Here is a 15,662-nt window from a genome sequence, read left to right on the forward strand (position 1 = left end):
GGGCACTTGTAAACCACGCCTTCTGAGGAAGCTGCGGCGTAAGCGCGTAGGGGCGGCAGGTTTGACAGCGGCATTCACATTACATGTAAGTGTTACTCTATAATGCAGCCCTTGTATTCCATTTTGGATTTTGTATAGGCAGTCTTTACTTTGTTTACACTTAACGCTTATCAGGTTTATTAGTACAAAGCACTTATGCACTTTGTATTCAGTACCCTACCCTGGGCACTGATTGTATGTAACACCCTATTTGTGTATACATATTATTTAAATAGGGAGTTTGCTGTTCATTGTGTACTTTATTTGTGGAAAAAAACTGCATGTTTTGTACAGAAAAAAATCTTTTTAAACTGTCAAGGTGCTGGTTTAATTATATTGTGTTTATGTCTGCTGTAACTTGCATTTAGCATTTATGGTCTTATTATTCTAAATAAATTATATTCAGCTTGAAAAACTCCATTTTGATCTCTTGTTGTGCTTAATAGCTCATTTATGAGATTTTATTGTTATTACACTTTCAGTGAGTTGAGCTTTTGATTATATTTACCAGTGTTTGGGGTATTTTGTATTTAATCTTTTTTATATAAGTGGTAAAAAAAAATTCCAAACTTTGCAAAAAAAATTGTGCCATATTCCGATACTCATAGTGTCTCCATTTTACGTGATCTCGGGTTGGTGAGGGCTTGTTTTTTGCATGCCAAGCTGACATTTTTATTGATACCATTTTGTTGCAGATACGATCTTTTGATCGCCCGTTATTGAATTTTAATGCAATGTCACGGCGACCAAAAAAATATAATTCTGGCATTTTGACTTTTTTTCTCACTACGCCGTTTAGCAATCAGGTTAATCCTTTTTTTATTGATAAATCGGGCGATTCTGAATGTTTGATTTTATTTTTATTGTTTTATTTTGAATGGGGCGAAAGAGGGGGTGATTTGAACTTTTATATATTATTTCAATTACATTTTCTTTTTACTTTTGGCATGCTTCAATAGTCTCCATGGGAGACTAGAAGGTGCCAGAACCCGATCGGCTCTGCTACAGAGGCGATGATTAGATCGCCTCTATCGCAGATTTACTCACTTGCTATGAGAGCCGACCACTGGGTGGTGCTCACAGCAAGCTGGCACTGACAACCAAAGAGGTCTCCAGGAGACCTCAGGTTGTCATGCCAACACACCGGTGACACACGATCACGTGACGGGGGTCACCGGTGTGTGTATTTTCGGCGCAACTGCCGGAAGTGCTTGTTAAATGCCGCTGTCAGCGTTTGACGCAGCATTTAACTGGTTAATAGCCGCGGGTGGATCGAGATTCCATCAGCGGCTATTGCGGGCTCATGTCAGCTGTTCAAAACAGCCGGAGGGAGTCCGACATCAGCGTAAATGTACGCCCGATGTCGGAAAGGGGTTAATTGTCCACCAAACCAATTTGCTCGACCAATACAGTTCCCAAAAACCCACATCCTTTCAATCCTGTTCTTGGATGCCCACGAATGTCCCAGAAAATTAAAAAAAAAAAAAAAAAATGTTGGGCCTCACCCTCAACATGTGTTTAGTATTAAAAAACAAAACAAAAAAAATCCACTCATCGTTCCTACTGAGATATACTGTGCCTACAAGTAGTATTCAACCCCCTGCAGATTTAGCAGGTTTACACATTCGGAATTAACTTGGCATTGTGACATTTAGACTGTAGATCAGCCTGGAAGTGTGAAATGCACTGCAGCAAAAAAGAATGTTATTTCTTTGTTTAATTTTTTTTTAAATTGTGAAAAGTTTAATCAGAGGGTCATTTATTATTCAACCCCTCAAACCACCAGAATTCTGTTTGGTTCCCCTAAAGTATTAAGAAGTATTTCAGGCACAAAGAACAATGAGCTTCACATGTTTGGATTAATTATCTCTTTTTCCAGCCTTTTCTGACTATTTAAGACCCTCCCCAAACTTGTGAACAGCACTCATACATGGTCAACATGGGAAAGACAAAGGAGCATTCCAAGGCCATCAGCCATCAGAGACAAGATTGTGGAGGGTCACAAGGCTGGCAAGGGGTACAAAACCCTTTCCAAGGAGTTGGGCCTACCTGTCTCCACTGTTGGGAGCATCATCCGGAAGTGGAAGGCTTATGGAACTACTGTTAGCCTTCCACGGCCTGGACAGCCTTTGAAAGTTTCCTCCCGTGCCGAGGCCAGGCTTGTCCGAAGAGTCAAGGCTAACCCAAGGACAACAAGGAGCTCCGGGAAGATCTCATGGCAGTGGGGACATTGGTTTCAGTCAATACCATAAGTAACGTACTCCACCGCAATGGTCTCCGTTCCAGACGAGCCCGTAAGGTACCTTTACTTTCAAAGCGTCATGTCAAGGCTCGTCTACAGTTTACTCATGATCACTTGGAGGACTCTGAGACAGACTGGTTCAAGGTTCTCTGGTCTGATGAGACCAAGATCGAGATCTTTGGTGCCAAACACACACGTGACGTTTGGAGACTGGATGGCACTGCATACGACCCCAAGAATACCATCCCTACAGTCAAGCATGGTGGTGGCAGCATCATGCTGTGGGGCTGTTTCTCAGCCAAGGGGCCTGGCCATCTGGTCCGCATCCATGGGAAGATGGATAGCACGGCCTACCTGGAGATTTTGGCCAAGAACCTCCGCTCCTCCATCAAGGATCTTAAGATGGGTCGTCATTTCATCTGCCAACAAGACAACGACCCAAAGTACACAGCCAAGAAAACCAAGGCCTGGTTCAAGAGGCAAAAAATCAAGGTGTTGGAGTGGCCTAGTCAGTCTCCTGACCTTAACCCAATTGAAAACTTGTGGAAGGAGCTCAAGATTAAAGTCCACATGAGACACCCAAAGAACCTAGATAACTTGGAGAAGATCTGCATGGAGGAGTGGGCCAAGATAACTCCAGAGGCCTGTGCCGGCCTGATCAGGTCTTTTAAAAGACGATTATTAGCTGTAATTGCAAACAAGGGTTATTCCACAAAATATTAAACCTAGGGGTTGAATAATAATTGACCCACACTTTTATGTTTAAAATTTATTAAAATTTCACTGAGCAACATAACTTTTTGGTTTGTAAGATTTATGCATCTGTTAATAAATCCTGCTCTTGTGTGAAGTTTGAAGGCTCTAACTTATTTGCATCTTATCAAACCTGCTAAATCTGCAGGGGGTTGAATACTACTTGTAGGCACTGTAGAATCTGTCCACATAAACACTGTATTTGCAGCAGTCATGACCTGATCAAGTTATGAAGGTCTAATGATAATTCTTCATTTTATTGACAATTTCCAAGCCCTCCCATGAAATGACCCCAACTATGATTGCCTTAAATTGAGACCCCTAATTTCCCTCCTACTAGATTAATATATAACTTCACAGACCCCACAGTAAAAAGTTGCAGTCGACGAATACCTCATTAGTTTCAAGAACCGTCTTATTCCATCAAAAAACCACCTCCAAGCGAGGAAAAAACGGCATAAAATTTTACAAAATGAGGTTATGAAGGTAGGGACCACCAAATAAACCCACCAAATTGCCCTTGGATAACTGGCATCCCATATAAAACTGTCTGGGAACTAATGACGCCAATTCTTCATCAAGGGAAACACGTGTATACTGACAATTACTACTAATAACTAGTGCAATAAAATTTGAGTGTCAGTGAATTAAATGCAAATTTTAATTTTCAAATTTCTGTTGTATCAACTGCATAAAAATGATAGTATCAAACTATTCACTACCTCCCTAGATAAATATATTAGAGAGTGTAATTTATAATTTTCTGTTCTAACCACACAGGCTCAGCATACATGACAATCTATTCCAAATAGAGACAAATTTGTGTTCCAAAATTCAAATTGTGCCCTTTGTTTTCCATGCCCTGCATTTTGTCCAAACAGAACTTTTTGGCTACATGCGTGCTATCGCAGTGCTCGTAAGAAAATGGGTTACACACTGTGGCATCCACCTTTTGGGGTTTCTTTTTTGCAAAAACTGAGAAAATTGGGGCTAAAGCAAGATTTTTGTGAAAAAAAAAAAATCACTTTTTCAATATGACGACCTCAAGTTATCACATTCTGTGTAGTACCTATGGGTTTAAAATGCTCACTATACCCATGGATGAAATCCTTGAGGGGTGTAGTTTCCAAAATGCGGTCACGTGTGGGGGGTTGTGCTGTTTAGTCACCTAAGTGGCCCTGCAAATGTGACAGTCAAATTTATGTTCCAAAATTCCTATATTGCTCTTCCATTCCAAGCCCTGACATTTGTCCAAACAGAACTTTTTGACTACATGTGGGGTATCGCCGCACTTGTAAGAATGTGGGAAACAAACTGTGGGGTCCACTTTTTGGTGTTACCGCTTGCAAAAGTGAAAAATAAGTATCTGATACACTGCTGATTTTGCACGTTTTCTCATGTACAAAGAATGGAGAAGTCTGTAATTTTTATTGTAGGTGCACTTCAACTGTGAGATAGAATTGCAAAAAAATAAAATCCCGAAAATTACATAGTATGATTTTGACATAATTAATTTGCATTTTATTGTATGAAATAAATATTTGATACAATAGAAAAACAGAACTTAATATTTGGTCCAGAAACATTTGTTTCCAATTAGAGGTCAGACAATTCTTGTAGTTCTTAACCAAGTCTGCACACACTTCAGCAGGGGTTTTGGCCCACTTCTCTAGATCTTTCAGGTTTTGGGGCTGTGACTTGGCAAAAATGAGTTTCAGCTCCATTCAAAGTTTTCCTATTGAGTTCAAGTCTGGAAACTGGCTAGGCCACTGCAGGACATTGGAATGCTTCTTACGGAGACACCCCTTGCTTTCCCTGGGTGTGTGTTTCACATCATTGTCATGATGGAAGATCCAGCCACGGCCCATCTTCAATGCTCTTACAAAGGGAAGGAGACTGCTGGCCAAAATCTTGCGATACATAACCCCATCCATCCTCCCTTCAATACGGTGCAGTCGTCCTGTCCTCTTTGCAGAAAAGCACCCACAAAGTATGATATTTCTCCCCACCATGCTTCACGGCTGGGATGGTGTTCTTGGGGTTGAACTCATCCTCCATATACAGCGAGTGGAGTTGATACCAAAAAGTTCTATTTTGGTCTCATCTGACCACATGACCTCGTCCCATGCTTCATTTGGATCATCCAGATAGTCAATGGCGAACTTTAATTGGGCCTGGACATGTGCGGAAGTGAGCAAGGGGACCTGCAGGACTTTAATCCATGACAGTGTATTGTGTTACTAATGGTAAGGTTTGAGATTGTGATCCCAGCTTTCTTCAGGTCATTCACCAGGTCAGTTCCATGTAGTTCTGGGCTGATTCCTCACCTTTCTCCTAATCATCCTTACCACATGAGGTGAGGTCATGCATGGAGCCCCAGACCAAGGAAGATAGACAGTCATCTTGTGTTTCTTCCATTTTATAATAATTGTGCCAACAGTTGTTGCTTTCTCACCAAGCTTGTTGACTATTGTCGTAGGTAGGTGATAAAATAGTTCTTTCATGCAATAAAATGCAATTTAATTATTTAAAAATCATACAATGTGATTTCTTGTTTTTTATTTTTAGATCCCATCACTCACAGTTGAAGTGGACCTACAATGAAAATGACAGACCTCTCCATTATTTGCAGGTAGGAAAACTTGCAATATCGGCATTGTATCAAATACCGGTACTTATTTTCCACACCTTAGGCCCCTCAAAGTCCATTTAAATTTGGATAGAAATCTAAATAAACAGGTTTTGTATATTTATTGAAAAAAATGAGAAAATGTTGCTAAACTTTTAACCTCTCCAACATTCCAACAAAAAATGTTTAAAAAATGATCCAGATGTAAAGTAGACATGTGGTAAATGTTATTAACTATTTTGTGTGGTATAACCATCTGATTTAAGGGCATAAAAACTCACTTTTTTGCCACATTTTAAATATTTTCATAAAAAATATGCAAATCGTATCGACCAAAAATTACCACTAAGTACTAGTGATGAGCGAGTATAGTCGTTACTCGAGATTTCCCGAGCATGCTCGGGTGTTCGAGTATTTGAATGTGCTGGGAGATTTAGTTTCTGTCGTCGCAGCTGCATGATTTGCGGCTGCCAGACAGCCTGAATACATGTGGGGATTTCCTAACAGGCAATCCTCACATGTATTAATGCTGACTAGCAGCCGCAAATCATGCAGCTGCGGCGACAGAAACTAAATCTCTGTGCACATCCAAATACTCCGAGATCATCCGAGCATCCTCGGGAAATCTTGAGTAACAAATATACTTGCTCATCACTACGAAGCACAGTATGTCACAAAAAAATTTCAGAATGAATCGGATACGTTGAAGGGTTCCAAAGTTATTACCACTTAAAGTGACACTGGTCAGATTTCTTAAATTTGGCCTGGTCACTAAGGTCAAAATTGACTCAGGCACTAAGGGGTTAAAGGAAAAACTCCCCATAATATATATTATCATTTTAATATATTGCAGTCATCATATTATATAGCACTTTGTAGTTACAATTGATCATTTTGCCTTTCTACCCAGTAAATTATTCTTTTATCTCTGTTCTATGTAGAAACAGGAAGACTTTTACCTGCAGAAATCATTCCCTTCCAACTACTGATCCAGCTGCTCCCTCCTTCCAGGGTCTTTTTAAGTGACTCAGGAGTCATGCAGAGAAAATGGATTTCCTATTTCTATATAGAGCTTAGAAGAATTCAGCTAGTCAGTTTTTAATCATGTGATGCCATACGCTAACTGAAAAAAACCCTTTAAAACATAACTTTTATTGGGTAAGTATAAAATAACTGACCAAAATTGAAAGTGCTATAGTGCATAAAATAGGATTAAACTACTAGAGGAGTAGAAACATTAATGGTAAGGAATTTAATGATCTACCCTGACCATTTAGTACTGGAATAACCGGGAAAGATATACAACCTCAAAAAAAATCTTAATGGCTAATGGAGCCTTCAAAAAATTCTAATTGGTACAACTCCTCAAAAAAATTTGCACAGTACCTCAAAAAAGCATTCAATTCAAGGTAAGAAACCCTTTGAATGATATTCGCAGGATACTTAAAAGTGATTCCTATAATTGTGCTATATACACTATATACATATTTCCCATAAGGGTGGGGGCATTGCTCTAGAATCACTGCGTTGAGAAACATGTGATGGTGTCTCCGCAGTGTTGGATGTTGATCTCCATGAGTTCATTCATCCTCATTTTTCAGTCTTCTACTAGGCATTGCTCCTACTGGCCAGTTTCCTACTCCACACTGATGAGGGGCAATACCCCGAAAAAGCTGTCTGTGGATGGATACCATGTTTTGGCATAGGTGGTTTCCTTCATTGGAGACTGCCCTTCCCGTGGTTGTTCCCTCCCGGGGAAAGACCTGGCTAGTCATTGCTTGCGCTGAGAAACATGTGATAGTGTCTCCGCGGCTTGTGTTTTGCATATATTTACATATTTCTATAAGGGTGGGGGCATTGCCCTAGAATCACTGCTTTGAGAAACCTGTGATGGTGTCTCCGCAGTGTTGGATGTTGATCTCCATGAGTTCATTCATCCTCATTTTTCACATTACGAGTTCATAGACACTAAACATGTCTATGTCCTCTTTTAATTAAGTGGTGAAAAAATATTCCAAAGTTTGCTTAAAAAAAAAAAAAAAAAAAAAAAAGTTGCGAAATTTGCACAATTTTCCGAGACCCGTAGCGTCTCCATTTTTCATGATCTGGGGTCGGATGAGGGCTTATTTTTTCAGTGCCAGGCTGATGTTTTTAATGATACTTTTGAGCAGATCCATTCTTTTGATCGCCCGTTATTGCATTTTAATGTAATGTCTTGGCGACCAAAAAAACCTAATTCTGGCGTTTCGAACTTTTTTCTCGCTACGCTGTTTAGCGATCGGGTTAATGCTTTTTTTTTATTGATAGATCAGGTGATTCTGAACGCGGCGATACCTAATATGTGTATGTGGGATTTTTTTTTACTGTTTTATTTTGATTGGGGCGATTTGAACTTTTAGGTTTTTAAAAAAAAATTTATTTTTAAACTTTTTTTTTTTTTTTTTTTTTTTTTTTTACTTTTGGCATGCTTCAATAGCCTCCATAGGAGTCTAGAAGCCTGCGCAACCCGATCGGCTCTGCTACATATGGGCGATGAGCAGATCACCCATATGTAGAAGATTTACTGCTGTGCTTTCAGCGCCGACCACCGGGTGGCGCTGAAAGCCATATGCCTGGAACAACCATAGAGGTCTCATAGAGACCTCTGGTTGTCCAGGCAACATGACGCCGACCCCCGATCACGTGACGGGAGTCGGTGATGACGTAATTTCCGGCCCGGCGGCTGGAAATGCTATTTAAATATTTATCTAGTTAATAGGCGCGGGCAGAAGGCGATTCCGCTCGCGCCTATTGCGGGCACATGTCAGCTGTTCATAACAGCTGACATGTCCCGGCTTTGATGCGGGCTCAGCGCCGGAGCCCTCATCAAAGCAGGGGAGATGTCTGATGATGGACTGTGTCCGTCATTGGACATTAAGGGGTTAAAGGGTTTTTTCCAGTTAGCCTCATGTGATGCCATAGACCTAATGAAAGTAGGAATTAGTCCTACCGGTAATGGTATTTCCAGAAGTCCATCATGACAGCAACACCAGGAGGTTGTCCTTCTTATCTTTGATAGGGACAGGAACACAGAAGAGGTTAAATAGCCCCTCCCCACCAACACCCTTCAGTGATTTTCTAAGTTCCACAGCAGGATGGATGCAACGCAATTTTATTGAACTTCCTAACACACGTTACATCACATATCAGAAATTCAAGGGAGGGTATACAAGGGGTGCTGTCATGATGGACTCCTGGAAATACCATTACCGGTAGGACTAATTCCTACTTTCCAGGACATCCCTCCTGACAGCACAACCAGGAGAATTACCAAATTACTCCAACTAGGGCGGGATTACAGCCTGGTGGACTTTCCTCCCAAAGGCTGTCTGAGGATTTGCCATAACATTTAACTTATGTTTGCAAAAGGTATTAAATTTAGACCAGGTTGCAGCCTTGCATATCTGGTCCATAGATGCTCCCACGCTCTCTGCCCATGAGGCAGAAATTGCTCTTAGAGAATGGACTCTAAGGTTTTCTGGCGGAGTCTCTCCCGCCGAAACATATGCTGCACTGATAGTTGATTTCAACCATCTAGCTAGGGTAGCTTTTGATGCCTTCTTCCCTTTGTTTTTGCCTGCCATCTGGATGAAGAGGATAGAGTCTACTCTCCAGTCTTTTGTAAAATCTAAGTATTGGAAGACAGCTCTTAACTTCCAAGAGGTGGAGAGAGCTTTCTTTCTCATTGTTGTAATTCTGGCAGAAAGCCGGTAGTACTATTTCTTGACTCCGGTGGAAGTCTGTAACCACCTTGGGAAGAAAGCCTGGATTTAATTTTAAGACTGCAGTCTTCCTGGATCTTCAAATATGGATGCTCTATAGACAGGGCCTGGATCTCCCCTATGTGTCTAGCAGTAGTTATTGCTACAAAAACTAGGGTTTTTAAGAGGGCCTGCTCTAGTGGTTCATATGGGTCTTTGCGCAGCTCAATTAGGACCAAGCTGAGATCCCAAGGTGGTATCGAGCTATGGATTGTGGGTCTCATCCGCTGAGTGGCTTTTATGAACCTTACTACCCAGGGATGATTGGCTAGGGGGAAGTCGAAGTATGAGCCTAAGGCTGACACCTGTACTTTCAGCGTACTAGGCCTTAGTGCTTTGTCAAAGCCCGCCTGGAGAAAGTCGAGAATCTGTGGGATATTTGGACCCTGGGTTACTGATACTGGCCCCTTACATTTTTTGGTATATGGCTGAGGTTACAGGCTTTCTACTATTCCGCATAGTAGATATTACTGAGTCAGAGAGTCCTTTTGATTTTAGGATCTTCGCCTCAGTATCCAGGCCAATAGTTGCAGCATTTCTTGTCTCTGATGAACCAAGGGTCCTTGCGTTAACAGGTCCCGTCTCGCCGGTAATAGTATCGGATCTTCTCACGCCATCCATTTTAGTAAGGAGAACCAGCTTCTTTTGGGCCAGTAAGGAACAATCAATATTACTAATGCTCTGCTTTCCTGGATCTTTCTTAAGACTCTTTGTATAAGACGGAGTGGCAGGAAGGCGTAAGCGAGCTCCATGTTCCATTCCTGCGCCAACACATCTACTCCTGTTGGGTTGTCTGCCGGGTTGAGCGAAAATAATTTGTTTTTGAATTCTTCCTTGTGGCGAGTAAGTCGATCTCTAGTGTCCCCAAGCATTGGGATAGCTGTGTGAAGACATCCTCACTTAGTGACGACTCTGAAGATTGGATCTTCTCTCTGCTCAGGAAGTCTGCTACCTGATTTCTGGATCCTTTCAGGTGGACTGCAGTAACTGAGGTTATTGTCCGTTCTGCCCAGCGAAAGATTTCGTGTGCTAGGTCCTGAAGGTAACGGTATCTGGGACCTCCCTGATGTTGAAGGAAGGCAAATGTAGTTGAGTTGTCCGAGAAGATCCTGACATTGTGACCCTTCAGTTCTTCTTGGCATGTTTGAAGCGCCTCCCAGACTCTGAGCTCTCTGTAATTTGAGGACCGGTTGCGTACTGATGGGCCCCATGTCCCCTGGAGGTATCGACGTTCCATGTGAGCCCCCCAGCCTCTGAGACTGGCATTGGTAGTGATGTTTGTACATGGCAACAGTCTTCAGGGTCTTCCTTTTCCGAGGTTGTGTGTGTTTGTCCACCAGGAAAGGGATTGCTTTCCTTCCTCGGAGAGTCTCAAGTTTTTGTTTAATGATGTTTCTCTGCCGTCCCGGTACCAGTGCTGCGGCTGTGGACTGCACCTTCTCTCGTATCATAGATCTCTCATTGTCCAGGAGAGGGGACTGTTCTTGTCTTAGGAGTCCTGATATACAGTCCTCACATAACTTTTTTGTATGTCCTGACGGGAGCCTGGCCGAGCATAGGGGGCATTTTCTAGGTTTTTCCTGGTGGTCGAGGTGGATTGCTTAGGTGCCTCCTTGCAAAATATATAGGAAAGAGGGTCCTCTGTGTCTGTGTATGGAGACCTGTATGGGACCCTACTACCCCTTTACTCACATGGTCCGGATCTGGCTCTAGGGACTGGATGTCTGGACAGCTACCACCTTCCATCTCTACTGAGTCAGTGTGCTGTCCGTCAGTATATCTTAAGTCGTCGCCTTACCCGGCTTCAAGACATCTGATTCATCCTCCTTCCGAGCCCAGCTGCTGCTGATGCGGCTGCTGCGCACCGTCCCGGTGCGCGGATCTGTGGGGGTCGATATCTGTGCGGGTCCGTATCTCCGCCCTTTTCTGACGCCCCTCCATGTACAGGGCGCCAGAATCTATGCGACGCCGGACCTGGTGGGATCCCTCGTCTGCTTGAGTCGCGTCACGCTGGGCGCCGCCATGTCCTGGCCCCACCCTCGGAAGTCATCACCGGGACACGAGGCACCGGCATCCTGCAGCTGCTGTGGGCAGAGCCCTCCGAAGGGATGCGAGCCGACGGGGAGCAGCCAGCTCGACCCCAGCGCTGAGGGACCTCCGGAGGTCTCAGCGCTGCTGCGGCAGGGATCGTGCCTCCGCCGGAAAACCCTCTGAGAGGGCACCGCTTGCCAGTAGCTCCTGCCACCGGGTCCCGACGTCTCACGCCGGCCCACAGGTACACGCACCGCTGCGCTCCTCTGCGTCTGTCCCTGATAGGGACAGGAAAAACACTGAAGGGTGTTGGTGGGGAGGGGCTATTTAACCTCTTCTGTGTACCTGTCCCTATCAAGGATAAGAAGGACAACCTCCTGGTGGTGCTGTTAGGACGGACGTCCTGGAAAAACAGAATTATTAACTGGGTAGAAAGGCAAAATTAGCAATTGTTAGTACACAGTGCTATACTATGATTGCATTATATTAAGAGGACAAAAGTTTTGATGGGAGTGTTTCTTTAGTGGTAAAAAAAAAAAAAATTAGAAAATTCGTTAAAATAAAATTGTTTGCATCTCCATTGTCGAGATCCATAAAGCTTTCAATTTTTGTGATATGGAGCTGTGTGTAAGCTTGTTTTTTGCACCCTGAGCTGATGTTTTTACGGATACCATGTTGGGGTAGATACGATGGTTTGACCTCCTCATATTGCATTTAATTGCAATGTTGCAGAGGCAAAAAAAAAAAACCATACCGTATATACTCAAGTATAAGCCGAGATTTTCAGCACATTTTTTGTGTGCTGAAAAGACCCCCCCCCCTTCGGCTTATACACAAGTCACTGCCCAGAAGGTCGGCGGGGGAGGGGGCGGCTGTAGCACAATGAAATCTGCAGCTGCAGGCTTCTAGAAGACATTATACTCACCCTCTCACTCACCCACCTGCGCCGTCGCTGCATCTCCGTTGTCCCGGCGCCAGCAGCTCTTCCTGTGCTGAGTGGTCACGTGGTATCGTTCATTAAGGTGATGAATATGTACACGTCTCCACTCCCATAGGCGTGGAGCGCATATTACCTTAATGAGCGGTATCACGTGACCGCTCAGCACAGGAGAGCTGCCACGCCGAGACAACGGAGATGCAGCGACGGTGTGAGGAGGGTGAGTAGGATGGGGGGAAGGTGAGCCATTCCTACAACGATGGGACGGGGGGGGGGGGGGGGATGAGCCATGCATACAACGACGGGACCAGGGGAGCCATGTATACAACAGGGGGAGCCACACATAGCAGGACAAGACGGGGTAAGCCACACACAGCAGGACAGGATGGGTAAGCCCCATACCAGGACAGGACGGGGGGGGAAACCACGCATAGCAGGACAGGGATAAGGGGACAATGCATACCCGGCTTATACTCGAGTCAATAAGCTTACCCAGTTTCCGGTGACAAAATTAGGTGCCTTGGCTTATACTTGAATATATATGGTAATTATGGGGTTCAGATTGTTTTTTTTGTTACGCTGTCTATCAGATTAATTTTTTTCTTTTTTGATAGATCGGACTTTTTAAAACACACAAATACCGAATGTGTATTTTTTTTGTTTTATTTTTAAGGTAGCAAATAGTGTGTGATTTGAACTTGCTCTTTTTACATACTTTTTACTGTACTTTATAGGCCCTTTAGGGGACTTGAAGCTGCAATTGCTTGATCCCACATCAAAGTCAGGAACACGATATATGATGCAAGTGTACATCATTTGTTGTGAAGGAGTAAATTATAGTGACGAGAATAAAAAGTGGAAACCCTAAATTTACACATTTTCAACTCTTGATATTAGGTAATTTTTAAGTATGATTCAAATCCTGAAACTACAGGGTACACATATAAAATGGATTAACATAACACACGCACAATGTTTCCAGGAAAGCGGTGTACACACCTTGGCATTCACATAGGGATGGAAGGGGCCATACTTTTTCACTTCTGGGCCATTCTAAAAAATAAAAATAAAATAAGGAAAGGAAGAGGATAAAATAAAACAAGTGCTAAAAAAAAACAAATAGATGAACTTCAACATCTCAGGAAATGAAACAAGCAATTAAAATAAATTTTTCAGTAACACTTTAAATGGAGTCTGTCAGCACAAAATGACTTTCACAACAAGCGTTACGCCTTGTAGGGAACATAGACATAATAAAAATCAAATTTCTAGAGTCTTAATCCTTTGCTCTGTTTACCAGAAACAGTTCTTTATAGAAATAAGCTCATAAGGCAATTTGTAATCCTTGGCATAACCAAGCAGAGCAGTTTAATGCACCTTTACACCCACTTGTTTTCCATGTCTGCCCTCTAGCCTTCTGTATTGCTAGACCTGTCAATTAAGGAAGAGGAAGTGGGATCGCTGCAAAACAAGCAGTTGGGAAGGTGCAATGAGCTGCCCGGCCACACCAAGAGTGCACCTCAATAAAATATTTTAATGAATAACGTTTTCTGGCAAAATCGTTCTAAAGGTATGATTTTAATTAAGGCTATGTACCCAGAAGGTGAAGTGATTAGTTTGAACTGTCTTTTTACATTGCCAGACTCCCTTTAATAAAAGCGAGTAAAGATTGAGATGAAGAATGAAAAGTGCAGTAATTAAATGGAATCTGTCAGCAGGATAAATCCTTCTAAGTATTCTATATGGGCATGTACGTCATATAATAAAATACTTTGAGATTTGCGATCATATGTCTTATACCAGATATGCACACCTTTCTTCTGTGCAAAGATCTATGGGCCAGACACTGATCTGGATGAGAATCTGCCTCCAGAGCTTATTTTAAATGAAAGTTGGCGTTACTGGTGTGAGACAAGTAATAACTGACAGTTTTCTCTAATGTGTGCGGTCAGAGCTACCACAGAACAAAGCTTACATCATTACAAAAACATTTGCTATGCTGTCACAATCCCATCTCCCACTGACTGACTCTAAGATGGAAACTGAAGTACTAGGAGGACATCTGCAGTGCAAATGTGTTTTTAATGGGACAAAGATCACTTCTGCTGTGCTAACACTGCTGTACTGTATTTGTTCTAATCTTACTGGAAAGCGATATGTGATTTTGAGAACAAATTGTCAGTCATTACATGTCTCACACTGGTAACGCCTTATAAACACTGTTGAAGGAAAGAGCGCAATTAGTGTCTTATCTGAGAAGGTTAATCCATAGGATTGCACTCACCAGATATAGTCAAGTGAAGCATTGAAAGGATTCGCTGCAGCAGTTCCATCAGTCCAGGAAAGACCAGTCATTTAGATGCAGATTGGGATAAGTGTGGTAAATATCAGCGCTGCTGAATCAAATTTCATAGATTATTAGCACATGTGGCTTTATTATTCTACGCGTTTCAGAGTTCAAGACTCCATTGGTTCCTGTGGTGTTTCCTGAAGGAGTCTTGAACGCTGAAACGCGTAGAATAATAAAGCCACATGTACTAATAATCTCTGGAATTTGAGTGATTCAGCAGCGTAGATATTTACCACACTTATTCCAATCTGTATCTAAACGCCTGGCAGCGCCTTCTCATTTAAAATAAGCTCTGTAAGCAGATTCTCAGGGAGATCTGTGTCTGGTGCAAAGATCTTAACAGACAATTTACAAATTAAAAAAAAAAAAGTGGATTTTTTAAAAAAAAAAAACATTCATCGTATCGCAGACACAAAGTTATTATTTTATTCAACTTTATATAACCTGTATGCCCATATGAACGACTAAGGAGGGTTGACCCCAATAAAAATTAACCTTTAATGAAACAGAAGCCTCCAACCAAAACTTAACCTAATATGTTTAATTGGAAACTCAAGCCATAATAATGTGAATGGTTTAATTTTTTTTTTTTTTTTACCAAAACTGTGCTGTTCAACAAATATCTGTGATAAAATTTACATGGTTTTCTAACCTAAATATTTGTAAAACCTTCTGCTCTGTAGAGATCATTTTTCAGTTGTCGTTATTACTGGTGGGATTCCAATAAAAGGGAATACCTCTGCTATAAAGCGAAGCTTCTTCCCCTCTCTAGACTGTAAACTATGCACAGGTTATGGAGAAAATCCTTTGCTCACTGAAGTCAGCTGGCCAATAAGTAATTTCTGACTTAGCTTTTGTATGTCCATGTGACAGCAGGAAAG

The 15,662-nt window shown here is 42.2% G+C and overlaps 1 protein-coding gene across 5 annotated transcripts in view; it reads right to left on the reverse strand.

Annotated features, from left to right (window-relative positions):
• The window catches only part of ANKS1A (ankyrin repeat and sterile alpha motif domain containing 1A), a 537,122-nt gene that overhangs the window by 321,261 nt on the left and 200,199 nt on the right, over positions 1-15,662 (reverse strand). For 4 of the 5 annotated variants that reach the window (XM_073575593.1, XM_073575594.1, XM_073575589.1 and 1 more), the window contains exon 4: positions 13,431-13,484. The exons of the other annotated variant lie outside the window; for it this stretch is intronic. In XM_073575593.1, the coding sequence (XP_073431694.1) occupies positions 13,431-13,484 (54 nt within the window). The remainder of the gene's footprint in view (positions 1-13,430; positions 13,485-15,662) is intronic. 5 annotated transcript variants of the gene reach the window in all.

The sequence above is a fragment of the Dendrobates tinctorius genome, unplaced genomic scaffold (genome assembly GCF_039654945.1).
Source record: "Dendrobates tinctorius isolate UK_male_01 unplaced genomic scaffold, ASM3965494v1 ptg000045l, whole genome shotgun sequence".
Lineage (NCBI taxonomy): Eukaryota > Metazoa > Chordata > Amphibia > Anura > Dendrobatidae > Dendrobates > Dendrobates tinctorius.